At 36.3% G+C, this 18,335-nt stretch overlaps 1 protein-coding gene and 1 pseudogene across 1 annotated transcript; both read left to right on the forward strand.

Annotated features, from left to right (window-relative positions):
• Positions 1-11,756: 11,756 nt before the first annotated feature.
• On the forward strand, positions 11,757-16,834 carry LOC125104432 (olfactory receptor 4F6-like). The gene is made up of 2 exons (XM_047737057.1): positions 11,757-12,675; positions 16,752-16,834. The coding sequence occupies exons 1-2, from the start codon at positions 11,757-11,759 to the stop codon at positions 16,832-16,834; spliced, it is 1,002 nt and encodes a 333-aa protein (XP_047593013.1).
• An 851-nt stretch (positions 16,835-17,685) lies between these two features.
• Positions 17,686-18,101, forward strand: LOC125104433 (NHP2-like protein 1; annotated as a pseudogene).
• Positions 18,102-18,335: the final 234 nt, after the last annotated feature.

Genomic DNA, 18,335 nt, shown 5'->3' on the forward strand with positions numbered 1-18,335 from the left:
CATATCGGCAAAGAAGAAGTCAAACTATCACTCTTTGCAGAAGATATGATACTATATGTGGAAAACCCAAAAGATTCCACTCCAAAACTACTTGAACTGTACAGGAATTCAGTAAAGTGTCAGGTTATAAAATCAATGCACAGAAATCAGTTGCATTCCTATACACCAACAACAAGACAGAAGAAAGAGAAATTAAGGAGTCAATCCCATTTACAATTGCACCCAAAACCATAAGATACCTAGGAATAAACCTAACCAAAGATACTAAGAATCTATACTCAGAAAACTATAAAGTACTCATGAAAGAAATTGAGGAAGACTCAAAGAAATGGAAAAATGTTCCATGCTCCTGGATTGGAAGAATAAATATAGTGAAAATGTCTATAGTACCTAAAGCAATCTACACATTTAATGCAATTCCTATCAAAGTACCACCCATTTTTTTCAAAGAAATGGAACAAATAATCCTAAAATTTATATGCAACCAGAAAAGACCTCGAATAGCCAAAGGAATATTGAAAAAGAAAGCCAAAGTTGGTGGCATCACAATTCCGGACTTCAAGCTCTATTACAAAGCTGTCATCCTCAAGACAGCATGGTGCTGGCACAAAAACAGACACATATATCAATGGAACAGAATAGAGAGCCCAGAAATAGACCCTCAACTCTATGGTCAACTCGTCTTCGACAAAGCAGGAAAGAATGTCCAATGGAAAAAAGACAGCCTCTTCAATAAATGGTGTTGGGAAAATTGGACAGCCACATGCAGAAAAATGAAATCGGATCATTTCCTTACACCACACACGAAAATAGACTCAAAATGGATGAAGGACCTCAATGTGAGAAAGGAATCCATCAAAATCCTTGAGGAGAACACAGGCAGCAACCTCTTCGACCTCAGCCACAGCAACATCTTCCTAGGAACATCGCCAAAGGCAAGGGAAGCAAGGGCAAAAATGAACTATTGGGATTTTATCAAGATCAAAAGCTTTTGCACAGCCAAGGAAACAGTTAACCAAACCAAAAGACAACTGACAGAATGGGAGAAGATATTTGCAAACGACATATCAGATAGAGGGCTAGTGTCCAAAATCTATAAAGAACTTAGCAAACTCAACACCCAAAGAACAAATAATCCAATCCAGAAATGGGCAGAGGATATGAACAGACATTTCTGCAAAGAAGACATCCAGATGGCCAACAGACGCATGAAAAAGTGCTCCACATCACTCGGCATCAGGGAAATACAAATCAAAACCACAATGAGATATCACCTCACACCAGTCAGAATGGCTCAAATTAACAAGTCAAGAAATGACAGATGCTGGCGAGGATGCGGAGAAAGGGGAACCCTCCTACACTGTTGTTGGGAATGCAAGCTGGTGCAACCACTCTGGAAAACAGCATGGAGGTTCCTCAAAATGTTGAAAATAGAACTACCCTATGACCCAGCAATTGCACTGCTGGGTATTTATCCTAAAGATACAAACGTAGTGATTCGAAGGGGCACGTGCACCCGAATGTTTATAGCAGCAATGTCTACAATAGCCAAACTATGGAAAGAACCTAGATGTCCATCAACAGATGAATGGATAAAGAAGATGTGGTATATATACACAATGGAATACTATGCAGCCATCAAAAGAAATGAAATCTTGCCATTTGCGACGATGTGGATGGAACTAGAGGGTATCATGCTTATCGAAATAAGTCAATCGGAGAAAGACAACTATCATATGATCTCCCTGATATGAGGGAGAGAAGATGCAACATGGGGGGTTAAGGGGTAGGAGAAGAGTAAATGAAACAAGATGGGATTGGGAGGGAGACAAAACATAAGTGACTCTTAATCTCACAAAACAAACTGAGGGTTGATGGGGGGAGGAGGGTTGGGAGAGGGGGGTGGAGTTTATGTTCATTGGGGAGCATATGTGCTATGGTGAGTGCTGTGAAATGTGTAAACCTGGCTATTCACAGACCTGTACCCCTGGGTATAAAAATATATTATATGTTTAAAAAAATAATAATAAAATTTAAATTTAAAAAAAAAGAAAACAGGCAGTAAGTCTTTAACTGAAACCTTTGACATATCAAGAAGGAAATAAATACAGCACTCACATTCTTTTGTTTTGGAAGCATAGTATGATTTGCAAAATATAGGAAGTAACCAACTTACATAAGGCAGGGTTTGTCAACCAAACTCAGCACTACATTTTGAGGAATCTAAGTCTTTTTGTGGGTCCTATATGTTGTGGATTTTTGACAATACGTCTGACCTAGACCTATACCCAATAGATGCCAGTAGCAGCAAAGCTCAATCTGCACACTGAGATAACTAAAAATATTTCTAGACATTACCAAATGTCCCCTAAGCAACACAATCAACCTAGGTTGAGATTCACTATTTTAAGGGCAATTATGGATTTTTACTCAGTTCGTTTTTACAGAACTCATGTTACATGCTAATTTCAATATTTAGTCTGTACTAAGAACCAGCAATAAGTCAGAAATATCTTAGGGGCACCTGGGTGGCTCAGTGGGTTAAAGCCTCTGCCTTTGGCTCATGTCATGGTCCCAGGGTCCTGGGATCCAGCCCTGCATCGGGCTCCCTGCTCAGTGGGGAGGCTGCTTCCCCCTCTCTCTCTGCCTGCCTCTCTGCTTACTTGTGATCTCTGAATGTCAAATAAATAAATAAAATCTTTAGAATATATATATATGTATATATTTATATTATATATATATAAATATATACATATATATATACATACATATATACATATATATATATATCTTATTATAAGAAACATATTATAGGAGGCATCCAAATCAGAAAGGAAGGAGTCAAACCTTTACTATTTGCAGATGACATGATACTCAATAGAGAAAACCCAAAAGACTCCACAAAAGAAATTGCTACAACTGATATACCAATTCAGTAGAATCAGAGGATACAAAGCCAACATATAGGAATGTGTACATTTTTATTAACCAATAATGAAGCAGCAAAAAGAGAAATCAAGAAATCAATCTCATTTATTGCAAAAAAAAAAGTCATAAGATTCCTAGGAATAAATCTCGCCTAAGAGGTAAAAGATCTGTTTCTCTGAAAATTTATAAAACACTGATGAAAGAAATTGAGGATGACACAAATAAATGGAAAATGTTTCATATTCGTGGATTAGAGGAACAAATATTGTTAAAATGTCTACACTACCCAAAGCAATCTATACATTTAATCTGATCTTATCATATTAACACCAGCATTTTTCACACAGCTAGAACAAACAACCCTAAAATTTGAATGAAACCATAAAAGACCCCAAATAGCCAAGGCAATCTTGAAAAAGAAAAGCAAAGCCAGAGGCATCACAATTTCAGACTTTAAGTTATACTACAAAGCTGTTGTCATCAAGATAGTATGGTACTAGCACAAAAACAGACACATAGATCAATGGGACTGAATAGAAAACCAAGAAATGAATGGTCAGCTTATCTTCAACAAATTGGAATATCCAATGGAAGAAAAGACAGTCTTTAACAAATGGTGTTGGGAAAACTGAACAGCACCACTCAAAAGAGTGAAACTTGACCACTTTCTTACACCACACACAAAAATAAACTCAAAATGGATGAAAGACCTAAATGTGCGATAGAAAACTATCAAAATCCTAAAAGAGAAGACAGACAGCAATCTCTCTGACCTAGGTTGAAGCAACTTCTTGATAGACACATCCCCAAAGGCAAGAGAAACAAAAACAAAAATGAACTATTAGGACTTCATCAAGATAAAAAGCCTCTGCACAGTGAAGGAAATGATTAACAAAACTAAAAGGCAGCCTTTCAAAGGGGAGAAGATATTTGCAAAAATCTGATAAAGGGTTAGTATCTAAAGAACTTATCAAACTCAACACCTACAAAACAAATAACCCAGGTAAGAAATGGGTAAAAGACATGAATAGACATTTTTCCAAAGAAGACATACAAATGGCTAACAGACACAGGAAAAATGATCAACAACCCTCATCATCAGGGAAATACAAATCAAAACTACAATGAAATATCACTTCACACCTGTCAAAATAGCAAAAATTAACAACACAGAAAACAACAGATGTCGGTGAGGAAGTGGAGAAAGGTGAACCCTACTACACTGTTGGGGAGAGTGCAAATCAGTACATCTACTCTGGAAAACAGTAGTGGAGCTTCCTCAAAAATTAAAAATAACTACCCTATGGCCCAGCAATTGCACTAATAGGTATTTACCCAAAGGATATAAAAATACTGATTCAAAGGGATACATGCACCAAAATGTTTTTAGCAACATCATCAACAATAGCCAAATTGAGTTGAGAAGCAATGTGGGGGGGTTGGGGAGTAGGGAAGGAAAAGATGAAACAAGATGGGATTGGGAGGGAAACAAACCATAAGAGACTCTTAATCTCACAAAGTAAACTGAGGGTTGCTTGGGGGGAGGGGGTATGGAGAGGGTAGTTAAGTTATGGACTTTGGGGACGGTATGTGTTATGGTGAGTGCTATGAAGTGTGTAAACCTCGTGATTCACAGACCTGTACCCCTGGGGCTAATAATACATTATATGTTAATAAAAAACAAAAAATTAAGAAAATAAAAAAATAAAAATAAATCCTCCAGGTGTGAGGAAGAATTGGAATTCACAGTTTCTATATCAAGTTACCTACAACATCCAGTTTTCAACAAAAATTTATGAAATATACAAAAAATACCAGTAAATAATATCTATACTCAGAGGGACATAAATAGACAATAGAAACTGTCTCTGGAGGAACCCAGATTTTGGATTTAGCAGACAAAAACTTCAAATCAGCTAAGATTAACATGTTCAAAGAACTAAAGAAAGCCAAATTTAAAATATGGGGGAAATCACAGGGGGAGACAAACCATGAGAGACTGGACTCTGAGAAACAAACTGAGGGTTTTGGAGGGGAGAGGGGTGGGGGGTTGGGTGGGCCTGGTAGTGGGTATTAAGGAGGGCACATATTGAATGGAGCACTGAGTGTGGTGAATAAATAATGAATTTTGGAACACTGAAAAGAAATAAAATAAAATAAAAATAAAATGGGGGAAAAAGCAAAAAAAAAACACTAAAAAAATAAAATAATAAAAGATTGAAAGTATGAAAGCAATGACACAATATATATTGATATAAAGATATTTTTAAATGACTGTATTTGAATTCGAGAGTTTTAGTACATAACTACTCTTCAATTCATTACAAGGACTCAAAATAGCTATGAGATGGCAGAATACTAAACCTCCATAAAGTTGTTAAAAATATCAACTGAGATTTTCAAATCTAAATTTGTACTACTTTTGGAACTCCCCTGGTTTGTTCAAATATTAATTCATTATTTTTCAAAATTCCCAGGGAGATAAGCTGTTAAGAGTATAAGGGGATAGTTTCCTTAAACTTGCCAAACTGATACTATCAGTGGTTCATATAACTCACAATAACACAATGGACATCTAAGGTAAACCTAACATTCTCTAATTCGAAAAAAAAATTGTCAGAGCACAAAGACACAGATCATCACATTGAACAGCTCAATTTCCCTGGATCTCTTCTGCAAGTTGAGATAATTTACCTTTGGGAAAACCAGTGTACACAAAGCCATGGCTTCCATTAGAAGAAATTATGGACTCTACCCAGTCCTATATACAGTCCAACTAATTGACTCCCTTCCAAATGGTAGGAACTATTTATAACTTTCTGTCTTAAGAAATGGTGGTGATTCAAACGGGTGTGAACTGTCTGTGTGTTCAATCTCTTGAAGCTCCTGCTGAGTGAGACCTGCACCTAAACAGGTACAAATGAAACCTGCTCTCCAACTCCCCCAAAACTGGTTACATTTTGTTCCCAAACCTTCTTTTCTCTTTATCTCAAGGTTCTTTCTGCTCATGCTCTTTACTTGAATGATTTTCACTCATACAGTTATATATATATATTCTGGTCTCATTTTCATAATTTCAATTGTATTGTGAGGTGAATTTCTCTTTGAAGAGCCCATATCTTTACTAAATTGAAAGGGCTTCAAATTTCCATCCCCTTTTTCTGTGATATATTCATGGAAATAAAACTTTGTTTTGTCTGTTTCATTCAAACAGAGCACAGTCTAGCAGAGCAAGCTATCTGCATCTTTGGAAAGCAAAATTAATCAAGTCTTAAAAAATCATCATTATTTTTAAAAGCTTATTGAATACTTATTATATGACACAGCATGTTTCACTGTTTTCCATGTATTAACTCACTTAATCGTCACAACAACACTATAAGGTAAGTACTATTTTTTGGTCTTTCTTTAAAAAAAATTTTATTCACAAATAATGTATTTTTAGCCCCAAGGGTACAGGTCTGTGAATCGCCAGGTTTACACACTTCACAGCACTCACCATAGCACATATCTTTCCTAATGTCCATAACCCCATCACCCTCTCCCTACTCACCCCGCAACCCTCAGTTTGTTTTGTGAGATTAAGAGTCTTATGGCTTGTCTCCCTCCTGATTCCATCTTGTTTCAGTTATTCTTTTCCTTAAGGTAAGTACTATTATCATTCCTAATTTTACAGTTGAGGAAATTCAGGGACAGAGAAGTGAAGCAACTCACCCAAAGACATGTAGTTCATAAATCAAGGAGATAGAGAGTGCAATCCAGGTGGTCTTTCCCCAGACTGTTTGCTATTCGTTATATATAATAATGCTATTTATAAAATTGCTTAAAATTGCTCCTATATCATTTTTCCTATTTCTTTGACTAATTTCAAATTTTCTTTGAAATTAGAAAATCTGTAAGTATCATTTATAATAAATAAAGAAAAAAAAGAGTTCATATTTAGGAAAAAATAGAATCACCTATAATCCCCACAACTTAGAGATTCTGTGGTATAAAGTCTAAATATTTCCACATATGCACTCACATTATATGTAATGTTTTGCATTTTATAATCTTTTTAAACTAAATGACAAAATATGCATATTTTCAGTTTCATTCATCCAAAGTTCTAATTCGTTCCATGTGCACTGAAATCTATAAACATAGTTTTAAGTGTATATAAAGATTCTGTTCCTCGTACATATAGCAAATAGCTTTTCATAGGTTATTATGATCAACCTCCTGTCCTTCTAAATTACTGAATTTTTCCAAATATATGGTGGTGCTTTTCTGTTCAATATTTCTATAGCATGCAATAATACTTCAGTATAATTTCAGGAAAGTTCCAGATATCTGTAATGACTATACACATTTTGCTGGAGGCAAAAAATGAAGAGGAAAGTTTGTACCTTTGCTAGTTTTATTGTATTAGATTTAGATCTACATGGGAATGTGGGGTGTTGAGGTCACTCTGTAAGGACATTGTCATGGCAAGGAGGTCTCTGGCGTCCAGACTGGTTTCCACTCACCCATCAGTGTGAAGGTGTCAATGAGGTCAATTCACAAAGTCATTTGGTGAATATTTCTTCTCCACCATATGTCCCCTAGGGGCTTCTAAGCACCTGATTTTCTTCCCATGTCTTCTTGAACTTTCCCCTATGAACATTAGTGAAGACTCTCATTTAATAGTGCCTACCTTGTGTAAGAAATTATGCTAACTACTAGGGTATACAAAGTTGGCTAAAGGCTCCTTTTTTAAAGAAGTCATAGGTGATAAGGAAGACTAATATGCATAAGAAATTATAATATGCTTTATTTAAAAGGAGATAGAAGACTTAACAATAGTTTATAGACACTATTTTGCATGGGGTCATCAATAAATACTTCAGGGTAACTAGCATTTAATCTAAGTTTGAAGGATAAAGGAAAAGGAGAATTAACATTTCTGTCAGATAGTTATACCCATATACTCTCAAACCTTCATAACATCTGGTGAAGTTAGTCACCTCTCATTTTATGGACAAATAAATATCTTCAGCATAACTGACTACCTTACCCTAGTTTATATAACTCACAAGTGGCAGGACTAAAATGGCAACCAAGTTATTATGTCTAAGAGCCAAAGACAATTCCACTTTGTAATGACAAGGAATAACTACATGAAAGTATATGAAAGAGCTGAAATGTGAAAAAAAATAGTAAAGTGTTCAGTTCATAAAGGTTCTTATATGATACACAATTGAATTTTATTTTTTAAGGTTTTATATTTTGATTTATTTGAGAGAGACAGAGAGGGTGGGGAGGTGCAGATGGGGAAGGAAAAAGAGGGAGAGAATCCTGAGCAGTCTCTGTGCTGAGTGCTGATCCAGACACAAGCCTTGATCCCATAAACCTGAGATCATGACCTGAGCAAAAACGGAGTCAGACACTTAACCTACTGAGCCACCCGGGTACCCCCACAATTGAATTTTAAATATCCTGAATAATAGAACCAAAGGCTTAGAGAGTAATAGGACCATATTTGAGTTTTAGATAGATAGATCTGAAAGCAGAGTATAGAAAAGAGACTAAACTTAGCTAATATTGGAGAGAGAAATCATTTGGAAATGAAAAATACATAAATCTGAAATAAAACTGACAGTGGAAATGAAGACCAGGACACAAAACAGAAATATTCAGGAGGTACAATTTCCCATCTGTCATATAAGGTGAGAGGGGAGAAAAGTTGCCTCAGAGATTCTTGGATTAAGCACCTGAGAGATAATGATCATGATATTTCATAAGACATTAAAAAGAGGATAAAATCATGAACTCAGACTTGCACAATTTAACTTTGAAGTGTTCGAGGGATGTCTATTTATGTACTACAGTACATTCTTGGATATATTATGCTAGAGTCCAAGAATAGAGCTATAGATATAGAAATCTTTTAAGTGGGGAGTAGTTAAAAGAATGAAGCATGTTTGAAATGAAAAATATATACATTTAGGTCTCCTGAGTTACATAGGAACACTCAAAAATAAGCAGGAAAAAAATCCATGCATCAGTGAAAGAAGTTAGAGATACAGGAGAAAAAGTAAGAGAGCTCTGTTATGCAAATACTAAGAATGTAAAAGTGCATTCAGCTTCAGTAAGTTAACAATGCCTGACTTACAGTCTCCTAAAGTCTTTTTTTTAATTTTATTCCATTATAAGATATCAGAATGTAGATCTTTTTTAATAAATTTTTTTTCAGTGCTCCAAAATTCAATGTTTTTGCACCATACCCAGTGCTTCATGCAATACGTGTCCTCCATAATACCCAATATTTTATTTATTTGACAGAGAAAGTGAGAGAGAGAGGGGACAAGCAGGAGTTGTGGGAGATGGAGAAGCAAGCTCCACACTGAGCAGGGAGCCCAATGCTGGGGTCAGGATCCCAGAGCTCTGGGATCATGACCTGAACCAAAGGCAGACGCTTAACCTACTGAGCCACCCAGGTGTCCTCAGAAGGCAGACATTTGCTGACATCCGTCAAAGACCTTTTAGACTGGATTATTTTTCTATCTGTTCATAATATCATCTTTAACATATAGACTCTCAAAGGTCATGATTGCTGCATCTTTGGGCATCACATTAACATAGAATGCAGGAATGGAAGAGCTAGAAGAGACTTCTCTGCAATAATCTTTGTATTTTAATCTGAGGGGGGAAAAAAAACCTTCTACAGAAGTCATTGTTCTGTATCTCATCAAAAATCAGCTACATGCCCCTCTGACACCAATCCATGGCCAAGTCACATAGATTATTCATATTTCATCCCATGGCTAAAATAGGAACCTAGCTTCTTATAAAATTCATAAATTTCCATCAAATACCTAAACAGATAGGTGTTCTCTCTTTTAGAGACCATAAGGAAATATAAGGAACAAGAAATCAGTTGGCAAGGTAAAGAATGGCATATTGTTAGTGTTTTCCTGTTCTTGGTGTAGGACTTGCCTATTCCAAATAACAGACACACCAGCATTCTGTAAAATGCCATCCAGTTACCAGTCATTATATTCCTTGACCCAAAATTCATTCATGTATATTAGTGCTCCCTAAGCAAGGAAGCCTGTACCTTTCTGGTTAAAATTAGATATGAAAAATGAAGGTTTTCTTCATAGTATACTCAGAAATCATCATTTGTTGAAAATTTTGGTAACCAAATAATAATAACAATAGTAATAATTAATAATCCATTTCTATCATACATATGCATACTCTACTCCAACCATATATTTCACAGAATTATTTTTCCTGTTCTTGCCCCCCTCTCTCTTATTGCTTTCCTTTCAATTCCTTTCCATAATTATTATTTTGATTATGCTCACCACAGTGTAGCTAATATACCTGACCATACAATGCTATTACAGTGTCATTGACTATATTCTCTGTGCTGTAACTTTCATTCCAGTGATTTATTTACTCCATAATTGCAAGTTTTATATCCCACTCCACTTTACACTATTTTGTCCATCTCTTAACCATACTCTCCTTGGAAACTAACAGTTTATTCTCTGTATTTGTAGGTCTATTTCCTCCTTTTCATGATTTTTATTAAAACACATGGCTAATATAGAAAACTACAAAACACAGGTGGTCAACATTTTTAGTATTAAAAATACCTAAAGTGTCATTATCCAAAATGATCTAAAATGTTGAGTCATAACTTACATATTTTTCTAATGTATAATTATAAAGAGCACATCAAATGCATATTCCTTTGTAAATAATTATTCTTAATAATTTAGTGGACATCTCAGCAAGTCTAAATTTGCTTCTTTATGATGGCCTACCTCATCTTACCAAATCCCCCTTTCTGAATATCTTCTCATTTCTAACCTTATCTTTGAAATGTACCTTTAATTTTTCCTTTTACATTAAATAATGAATGGACCCAAATACAAGTTATATATACATATGTTCAACCTTTCTCTTTTTCTTAAGATTTATTTATTTATTTGAGAGAGAGAGACAGAGAGAGAGAGAGAGAGAGCACAAGTGGGAGGGGCAAAGAGAGAGGGAGAAAGAATCTCAAGCAGACTCCTGCTGAGCACAGAGGCCAGCAAGGGGCCCCACACAGGGCTCTTGCTCCACACAGGGCTCTATCTCATGATCTGCACATCACAACCTGAGGTGAAACCAAAAAGTTTTAGCGTTTCACCAGTTTAAAGTACATTTTAATTATCCAAGGCATTGGTTGCAGTCACAATATTGGAAACTATCAGAGGACTAAGCCTATTCATTTTAAGCTATGATTCCACTTAGAGTCAACACTCTTACACTCATTGTCTGGTCACTATTCACTATTGCATGAGTGATTAATGCCTGAAATTTTGCAGGTGTGAAGTAAAAGAATAATCAAAGAGTACATTCTGCTACAGTATCTGTGCACAAATATGATTAAGGGTTTGAACATTCAAATCATGGTTTTTAACTATTTATGACACAGAAGACGTTTTCTTGAATATATATGGAGAAGACAGAAGAAGCCCAAATTATTATACAGTGAGCATGGTAAAGAAGCTTCCTACCAGGAAGATGTTACTCTTTGCTCCTAATTCCTCCACGTTACCTGCCTTATTCTCACATGATTTCTTTCCCTGTCATCCTAGCCTAACTTTTGATTATCTCATTTCTATTTTTTTTCTTCCTTTCCCCTGTCCTCTCTGTATATATTCAAACTTCTAAATTAGACACTTGCCACATATTTTCCACAAAATCATTGATGGGTAAACAACATATCAATGTTCAGTTCCTATATTTCTCAATTCTTCCTTATTTTCTACCTTTAGAATACTTCAGCATCTTCTCTACTGATTGAGCCAATGGATACAACAAATGACTCTGTGGTGTCTGAATTTGTAGTGATTGGACTTTCAAATTCATGGGAGATGCATCTTTTCCTCTTTTGGTTCTTCTCTGTGTTCTACATGGGAATTATACTGGGAAACCTCTTCATTGTGTTCACGGTAATTATTGACTCTCATTTACACACCCCCATGTACTTCCTGTTAGCCAACCTCTCTCTCCTTGATCTAGGTCTGTCCTCTACCCCAGTGCCCAAAATGATCTCTGATCTTTTCACTGACTGCAACATCATTTCTTTTCCAAAATGTATGATACAGATATTTTTTATTCATGTCATGGGTGGAGTTGAGATTGTGCTGCTCATAGCCATGGCATATGACCGGTACACTGCAATCTGTAAGCCTCTCCACTATCTGACAATCATGAGCCCCAAAACATGTGTTTCCTTTGTAGTGGCTGCCTGGATAGTGGGGATAATCCATGCCGTTTCTCAGTTTGTTTTTGTCATAAACTTGCCCTTCTGTGGCCCTAATGAAGTACATAGTTTTTACTGTGATTTTCCTGAGGTCATGAAACTTGCTTGTGTAGACACTTACAAGCTAGAGTTTGTAATCATCACTAACAGGGGGTTTATATCCATGGCTACCTTCTTTTCTTTAATTATATCCTATATCTTCATTTTGGTCACTATCTGGAAATGTTCTTCAGGGGACTTGTCCAAAGCATTTGTCACACTGTCAGCTCAAATCACTGTAGTGATTTTGGTTTTTACACCATGCATGTTTCTCTACGCGTGGCCTTTCCCCACAACATCACTGGATAAGTGCTTGTTCATTGTTGACTTTGCTATCACCCCCCTCTTGAATCCTGCCATTTATACATTAAGAAACAAAGACATGAGAGTGGCCTTGAGAAGACTGGGCAAATTGATTGTGGGTCCTAGTGGGATCTCACAATGAATGGAGCAGATCCACATACAACATGCTTCAGGCTCACCAAAACCCCTGCAAGTCATGTGATTGTCATCATTACAATGGTAAGAACTACTATTGTCATGATAGTTCAACAAAACTCCCCTGTAGAGATTCATTATTGAGTCAGAGGTGACGTTATTTTGCTAATGACAGAGAATAAATTGACATCACCTACTTACATTGAGAAGAAAGGTGAGAACAGAAAACTGAGCTAATTCATAGGAGTAAACTTACATTAAAATACGATTTTCTTTGACTTGCTAATTGTATTTACTCTCAATTATGAAGACATACCTCAAACAAATGATAAATACATCTCATGGTAACTTACGGATTTAATAGATAAAATGTAACTTTGAGTCAATCAAAATCAATAAATTCTACTTTTTAATTTTTATTTTAGTTTGAGTTTAACTTGATAAGAAACAAAATCAACTATTTGTTATTTAGATTAAGCATGCTGTTTTAGTTGTTTAGACTTGATTGGCTGTAAATAAAGGATAATTCTTTGCACTATAAATACTTCAAATAAACACAAACCACAGATTTCTGAAATTTTGTCTCATTTTCTACTATTCTAAAGATGAAGATTTTCAAATATTCAATTATCCTAGTTTATTCTTAAAAAAATAAATTATAAAAGTAGTTGCTGTTTCAGGGCATGTAGGTGGTTCTGTCTGTTAAACATCTGCCTTTGGCTCAAGTCATGATCTTAGGGTCTGGAGACTGAGCCCCGTGTGGGACTCCCTGCTCAGCAGAGAGCCTGCTTTTCCTTCTCCCTTGCAACTGCCCCCAGCTTGTGCTCTCTCTCAAATAAATAAAATGTATTTATTTTAATAAATTAATACATTATTTCAAATAAATAAAATCTTGAAAAATTTAATTAATTAAAATATAAAACTAATAGCTGTTTCACACCAGAATAATCACCCTAGGATGTATGTTTAGAGATTCTGGTTTCTTTGAATATGGTTTGCTGACCTGACAAAATGTTCCCCCAAAAGTTTACGTATCTTAGATAAGTAAAAAGCCAAAACTGGTAAGGCATATTCAATTTGATTGAGCACTTCTACATTTGGAATAAGTGCTTTATTAAAGTACACATGTTTTCATTTATTTGTTTATACTTCTCTGAAAATAAAATCTATTCAATTAAGGAAAATAATGCCTATGTTTTTTGTCCAGTGTTTCTCCAGGAACCTTTTCAATAGCATATTTGTTTACTCCATGTAAATTTATCATTAATATTTCTTTTAATGCTTTGGTATTCATCTGGATGGGAAGTTCTTTACTTGAACGTTGCTAACCACTTCCTCTTATAAATAATCCACTGGGCTTCTGAGATAGACAGTCTCCCGCTTTTCCGCCTACTCTTGGGGAATTCCTTCCCAGTAACAGTTTGCTGGGGTTCTCTCATCTGCTCCGCTACCCAACTCAGTGTTCCTCAGAATTGCATCTTTGGTCTTTTCTCACTCCATATTCTTTCCCTAGGGAACATCTATTCCCTTGGCTTTAATTACCATCTCAGCTAAGGCCTTTTATTCTTAAGCCAGGGTATTATTTCTTGAGTTCCTACTTCATAAATCTAACTGCTTACTGACTTGATGCTTCAAGGGCATCTCCCACTCAGCAGACCTGAAACTAAAGTAATTGTCTCATCCTCAAACCCGTTCTTCTTTCAGGTGCCTAGTCACAGTAAGTGGCACCAATATTAACACAGTCTCTCAATGCAAAATCTAGGAGTAATAATGGACTCCTCCATTCGCAATCCCCAATATTCAATAAATCAGCAAATCATATTAATTCCAACCTCTAAACACCTCCTAAATATGTCCTTTGTTTTCTTCCAAATGTCACCATTCTTGTCTAATTCTTCACATGTCATTTTTCAAATTGAGTATGAGTCACTATGTGTCTTCTCCCTTCAAATCTGATTTGCCTTTATTCCCATTATGTACATACAGAATGAGAGATTTTTTAAGTATAAATTTAAGTACATGATTGTTCTCCTTAAGACACCTCACACACTTGTCAATGCTCTTAAATTAAAATATAAACTTTTTAAGATTTATCAGGCGATCCAAGACCTGGCCCTCATCCTCTTCTCCTGGATAGAGGACAATTCCAGAGGAAATTTTATTTTCTTTTGCTTGTCTAAAACTTCATTTTTCTCTGGGCACCAAGTGGCTCAGTCCCTTAAGCTTCAGAGTCTTGGTTTCAGCTCTAGTCATGATCTCATGCTCATGAAATTGAACCCAGAGTTGAGTACTACATCAGGCCCTGTGCTCAGGACAGAGTCTGCTTGAGGTGCTACCCGTCTGTCTCTCTCTCTCTAAAATAAAATAAGCAAAAAAATCTTTAAAAAGAAAAAACTTCATTCTCTCTCATCTCGAGGCTTTGCCCTGGCTAATCATTCTGTCTCAAACATCTGTCCTTCATGTTTTGCTTATTAATATCTATTCATTCTTCAAATTTCAGTTTCAACATCCTTTTATCAAGAAACACTTCCAAAATCCTGGGTCCAGAAGAACTCCTTCCATTGTATATATTATACCACTCCTTAATGCCACTTTTGGTAACATCAATAATAATAATTAATAAAATAATAATGAATTATAATAATTTCTTATTTGATGTAGGTCTTCTTCATTATAGTTTAAGTTCCATGTGAGGAAGGGGTTGGGTCCATCATAGTTACTACTATAACATTAATGAGTAACAACTCTACAGAAAAGGCTGAATAAATGTTTATCATTAAATAAATGAATAAAACCAACAAAAAGTAAAAACAAATAACGTGAATAGTTTCTTGAATACTCTTTGAGCTTTCTTTATATATTCAGCCAAAGGTCATAGGATTACAGTACTTCCGTCCTTTTCTTTCTCCTTTTCTCAGTTAATGTTCTCTGTATGTGTGTCCTGAATACTCTACAGTGAAATCTACTAATGAGTACCTTTTGTAGACTCAAGCCAATTCAAAGCTTTGGCCAATCTCAGTTGTGGCAACCAATAAATTAGTGGTCTCCATCCTCTCTAATACTTCTAGGTCTCATAAACTCTACATTAGCAATGCCTGCTCCTCTTGACCCAGCAGCCTTTTCTGTTACCAAGCAAACCCAAGACCCATTCCTTAGAGGATGGCTCTCAAATCCATCAGCTTGCTCTGTGTCAATGGACCTGACCAACTCCTCAGGACTTTATTTCTACCTAGATGCTGCTCAATTATCTTAACTGTTGTTCTGCCTGGTATCCAGGGTCTGACTTAGAACACTAAGATATCGGGACAGCAGCACACTGACATGATAGAATGATTTTATGGGGCACTGTGTTGCAGAAGAGCTTTTGGAGGGCTGGGAAGCAACAGGAGAAATTTTCCTCTTATCTTAGAGTAGTTCTGCTTCTTCTTGGCAAATAAATTGCTTTACCTCATCTGATATATACTAGGATTAATGCAAGTGACCATACTTACCTATTTATTTTTTATCACCCTGCAGTATTCTCCAGTTTGGATCCTTGTTTATACATTTTGCAATGTCAATAGCTTTTTATAATTTTTTAATTTTTTAATAAACATATATTAGGCCCAGGGGTACAGGTCTGTGAATCACTAGGTTCAATGTCAATACTTTTTGAAAATTAATTTGAGACTTCATTCTGTAATTAGAAAATTAAGATTCTTACTTGTTTCTGACCCGAGAAAATAAAATACGGTCTAAATAAATGCAGTTCTAAACAAAGATAGATCCTTCACACTTTGGAGCCCCATGATAGCCTGGAGATCTTATTCTTTATATTTGCACATCAAAAATCAAGAAAGCCTTACTTTTACAGAGATACACTAGGCTTGTTTCAAAGCCTTATCATAGGTCCTTTGAATGAGTAACTCCTTCTGGTAAACATCCTCCTCTTAGAAACAACTCTAACTCCCTAAATCTTCTTTTGTTTTTATCTCTTTCCCTTGATCTCATAAGAACTTGATCTAATTACATACAAATTTTACTTGTATCCAGTCAACTCAGGAAATACAAGGGTCAAAAGCATTCAAGAAGACCTTCATCCTTAACACTGCAAAGTTGGGGACCACAGGTAAATATATACAGGTTAACATAGGCTATGACTGATAAGAGGAAAATAATCAATACATTCTCCCACTGTCGGTCTTAAGAATCATATCTACAGGGGACCTGGGTGGCTCAGTTGGTTAAGCAACTGCCTTAGGCTCAGGTCATGATCCTGGAGTCCCAGGATTGAGTCCCACATTGGTTTCCCAGCTCCGTAAGGAGTCTGCGTCTCCCTCTGACCTTTTCCTCTCTCATGCTCTCTCTCACTGTCTCTATCTCAAATAAATAAATAAATCTTTAAAAAAAATTATCTCTACATATCAGGGGTTTTACATCTATTTCTTCTGGTTTGGTCCATGAGTGAAGATATGTCTGTACACTTAGGATATGTTTTCACATCCTCATTCCTTAGCTCAGTGCTTCTAAGCATTTCATCCCAAAGATCACATAACCAATATAGGGATATTTTTACACAAACTAATATACTGCCTACAAACCATCCCTCTTCCCCTCTGTCTCATTACCAGACAATTTCTCTTTCACTACTTCTCTCATGGGGAAGTCAATGTGACTCAAAGAGTCCCCCAAGTGAAACTAATACTGGACTCAATATTGGCCTTCTCTGCAACAACAGTTGATCACTCTTCTGTGTAGCTAATTATTTCCCATTTTGAAGAATCTTTTGTACAGCTTTGTCTTGAGGGAAGATTATACACAGAAATTAAGCTCTCTGAATTTCTCTTCTTCTAAAAACGTACATCCTGTTGCTGAACAGATAGATAGGAAAGATGCTTTTTTATTAAAAAACTGCACCTGTGCCATTCCTCCCATGTGACCTGGTCAAGGCAGGTTCGACCCTCCTCTTAAGTCCCCTTGCTCTGAGGGCTGGCAGGACCACAGAAATGCAGATTATGACTGAGGGTGATGTAAATCTGAAGGTCTGCCCCCTCGCAGATGCCCACCTCACATAAAAACTACTGGACCTTGTCAGCAGTCATGTAACTAAAAGCAGCTTTGGAAAGGAACCAATGAAGCCACCAAAACTCTCAACAGAGTTGTCTCTGCATTCATCATGATGGCTGCAGATGCTGAGCCCATGGACATCATCCTGCAACTTCTGCTGCTGTGTAAGGATAAAAATGGGCCCTAGGTGATTGTGCGCTCCAAGCATGCTCTGGGGTGGGTCAGCAGGGTTTCCGAGCCTGTCGTTGCCTGCTCTGTCACCATCAAAGAAGGCTCTCAGCTGAAGCACAAGATCCTGTCCATTTAGCAGTCCACTGAAAGGCTCTTAGTCTCAACCAGTTGGCTCTGCCCCACTCTTCACTGAGTCCTTCCCCTGGCATTGTGAATCATATTCTGTATTTGCATTTAGTTTCTCTAGCTACCTTCTCTTGTCATATCTAGCATTAAATCTGGGTTTTGATTTTTGTATTATTCTTCTTCTGTTTTATAGGTTGTTATCCATATATTAACCCACCACCCTACCCCAATCACCCATTCTACTCTCTCTGCCTTTTATAAAATGATCTAATTCTGAAAACAGCGGAAAACAAAGCATTGA

Source organism: Lutra lutra, chromosome 7 (genome assembly GCF_902655055.1).
Source record: "Lutra lutra chromosome 7, mLutLut1.2, whole genome shotgun sequence".
Lineage (NCBI taxonomy): Eukaryota > Metazoa > Chordata > Mammalia > Carnivora > Mustelidae > Lutra > Lutra lutra.

Coding starts and splice junctions, on each gene's coding strand:
- LOC125104432 (XM_047737057.1), top strand. CDS start 11,757: ATGGATACAACAAATGACTCTGTGGTGTCTGAATTTGTAGTGATTGGA. Junction 12,676..16,751: donor ACTGGGCAAATTGATTGTGG/GTCCTAGTGGGA, acceptor AAGGGTCAAAAG/CATTCAAGAAGACCTTCATC.